This window comes from Eimeria necatrix, genomic scaffold, assembly GCF_000499385.1.
Source record: "Eimeria necatrix Houghton genomic scaffold, Enh_scaff1103, whole genome shotgun sequence".
Taxonomy (NCBI): Eukaryota; Apicomplexa; class Conoidasida; order Eucoccidiorida; family Eimeriidae; genus Eimeria; species Eimeria necatrix.
Genome location: NW_013651896.1, coordinates 10,064 through 11,910, shown reverse-complemented (window position 1 = coordinate 11,910; position 1,847 = coordinate 10,064). Strand labels below are relative to the sequence as shown.

Sequence of the window (1,847 nt, the reverse complement as noted above, 5' to 3'; positions counted from 1 at the left end):
ACTATTACCACATTCCGGCTTTGGAAGCAGCAGCGCGCTTCAGCACGCGGCCGGAGTGGCTGCAGAGGGGCCCCCGGGGGCCCCCGGGGGCCCCGTTTGCGGGCCCCGTGAGCGTGGAGAGCCTGGGCCTGCTGCTGCAGAGCCCCGGACTCTACAAGAAGAACTTGCTGCAGTGGAATGTTTATTCGGGGGCCGACAAAGATGACACTTTTGCTTCCACGGAGGACTTGGGGCCCCCCGGGGGGCCCCCCGAGGAGGCCCCCGGCAGGGGCCGCGTGGACTACAGGCTGGCCCTCAACTTCGAGCACAAAGTGGACCTCAAGGACCTCCAGCGGTCCCTCGCGCAGGCCGCGGGGGGCCCCCGGGGGCCCCCGGGGGCCCCCCCGGGGTACCCGGGGGCCCCGACCCCCAGCTCCGCAGACGCAGACTGCGCCAAAGCCTCGTCCACCGCAGCGGGCTGCGCGTGGACTTGACCTCCGCAGACGCAGACTGCGCCAAAGCCTCGTCCACCGCAGCGGGCTGCGCGTGGACTTGACCAAAGTGCAGCAGCAAACTAAACCCTCTTGGGGGGCCCCCCCGGAGGCCCGCGGGGGGCCCCCCGCCCGCTGGGCCCACGAAGTCGAGCTCGAGCTACACCCCTCCCAGATCGCCAGGGTGGGGCCCCCTCAGCCCTTTCTGCTTTCCCTTTCTTCAAAAGGGGGCCCCCGGGGGGCCCCAGGGGGCCCCAGGGGGCCCCAGGGGGGCCCAGGGGGCCCCAGGGGGGCCCAGGGGGGCCCAGGGGCCCCCAGGGGGCCCCTCAGGGGCCTCCAGGGGGCTTCAGGGCCCCCGGGGGCCCCCAGGGGCCCTTTGAGGGTTTCAGGGGCCCCCTGGGGGTTTTGGGGGCCCCCTGGGGGTTTGTGTGTGTGCTGGGAGTAGTTTTGTTGTGGGGCTAATTTTAAAATAAATAAATAAATAAATTAAATAAATAAATAAATAAATAAATAAATAAATAAATAAATAAATAAATAAATAGTAAAACATACGAAGCAAGTAGTTTCAAGCAAACGTAAAACACCAAACCAAAGCAAAACCTGCGAAAAAACTGCTGCTGCTGCTGCTGCTGCTGCTGCTGCTGCTGCTGCTGCTGCTGCTGCTGCACAGGCCGTGCTGCACCTGCAGCAAACAGGAGACCCGCGGCCGCTGTGGTGTCTTTGCTGCACCTTCTTGTCTTTGCTGCGGGAGTTAGCTGCTGCTTTGAACTCCCCGCTGGGGCCCCGGGGGCCCCGGGGCCCCCGGGGGCCCTGGGATGACCTCGAAGAAGTGCAAATGGCAGCAGCAGAAGAAGTTGCTTTTAAACATTACCTTTCGGAGGAGTTGCCTTTGATTGGGGACTATGCTTACAGAGCTGTGGTGCAGCAAATGCTGCAGCAGCAGCAGCGCAGCAGCAGCAGCAGCAGCAGCGCAGCAGCAGCAGTTCCTTCGCTGCAGGACTTTCTGAAGCAGCCCGAAGCAGAGTCCAGGTGTCTGTACACCCAAAACAAAACCCACATTTCGGGGCCTTGGATTCCCCACAAAGACGCAGACGGCAGAGTCCACCTTATTGAGCTCAAGCGCTAGTCGAGCTCAAGCGCTAGTGCAGCAGCAGCAGCAGCAGCAGCTGCTGCTGCTGCTGCTGCTGCTGCAGATGCAGCAGTAATAGCATCAGCTGCAGGTGCAGCAGCAGCGGCAGCAGGAGCAATAGCAGCAGCTTTTGCTGCTGCGGATGCAGCAACAACAGCAGGTGCTGCTGCTGGAGAGGCTGCAGCAGCAGCAGCGGCAGCAGCAACAATGGCAGCGGCTGCTGCTGCTGTTGCAGCAACAGCAGCAGA

The 1,847-nt window shown here is 62.8% G+C and overlaps 1 protein-coding gene across 1 annotated transcript; it reads left to right on the top strand.

The window, feature by feature from the left end:
• Positions 1–177: 177 nt before the first annotated feature.
• Positions 178–1,596, top strand: ENH_00003770 (hypothetical protein, conserved; the record flags this gene model as incomplete). The annotated part of the gene is made up of 2 exons (XM_013578357.1): positions 178–654; positions 1,141–1,596. The coding sequence occupies 2 exons, from the start codon at positions 178–180 to the stop codon at positions 1,594–1,596; spliced, it is 933 nt and encodes a 310-aa protein (XP_013433811.1).
• Between the last annotated feature and the right edge of the window lie 251 nt (positions 1,597–1,847).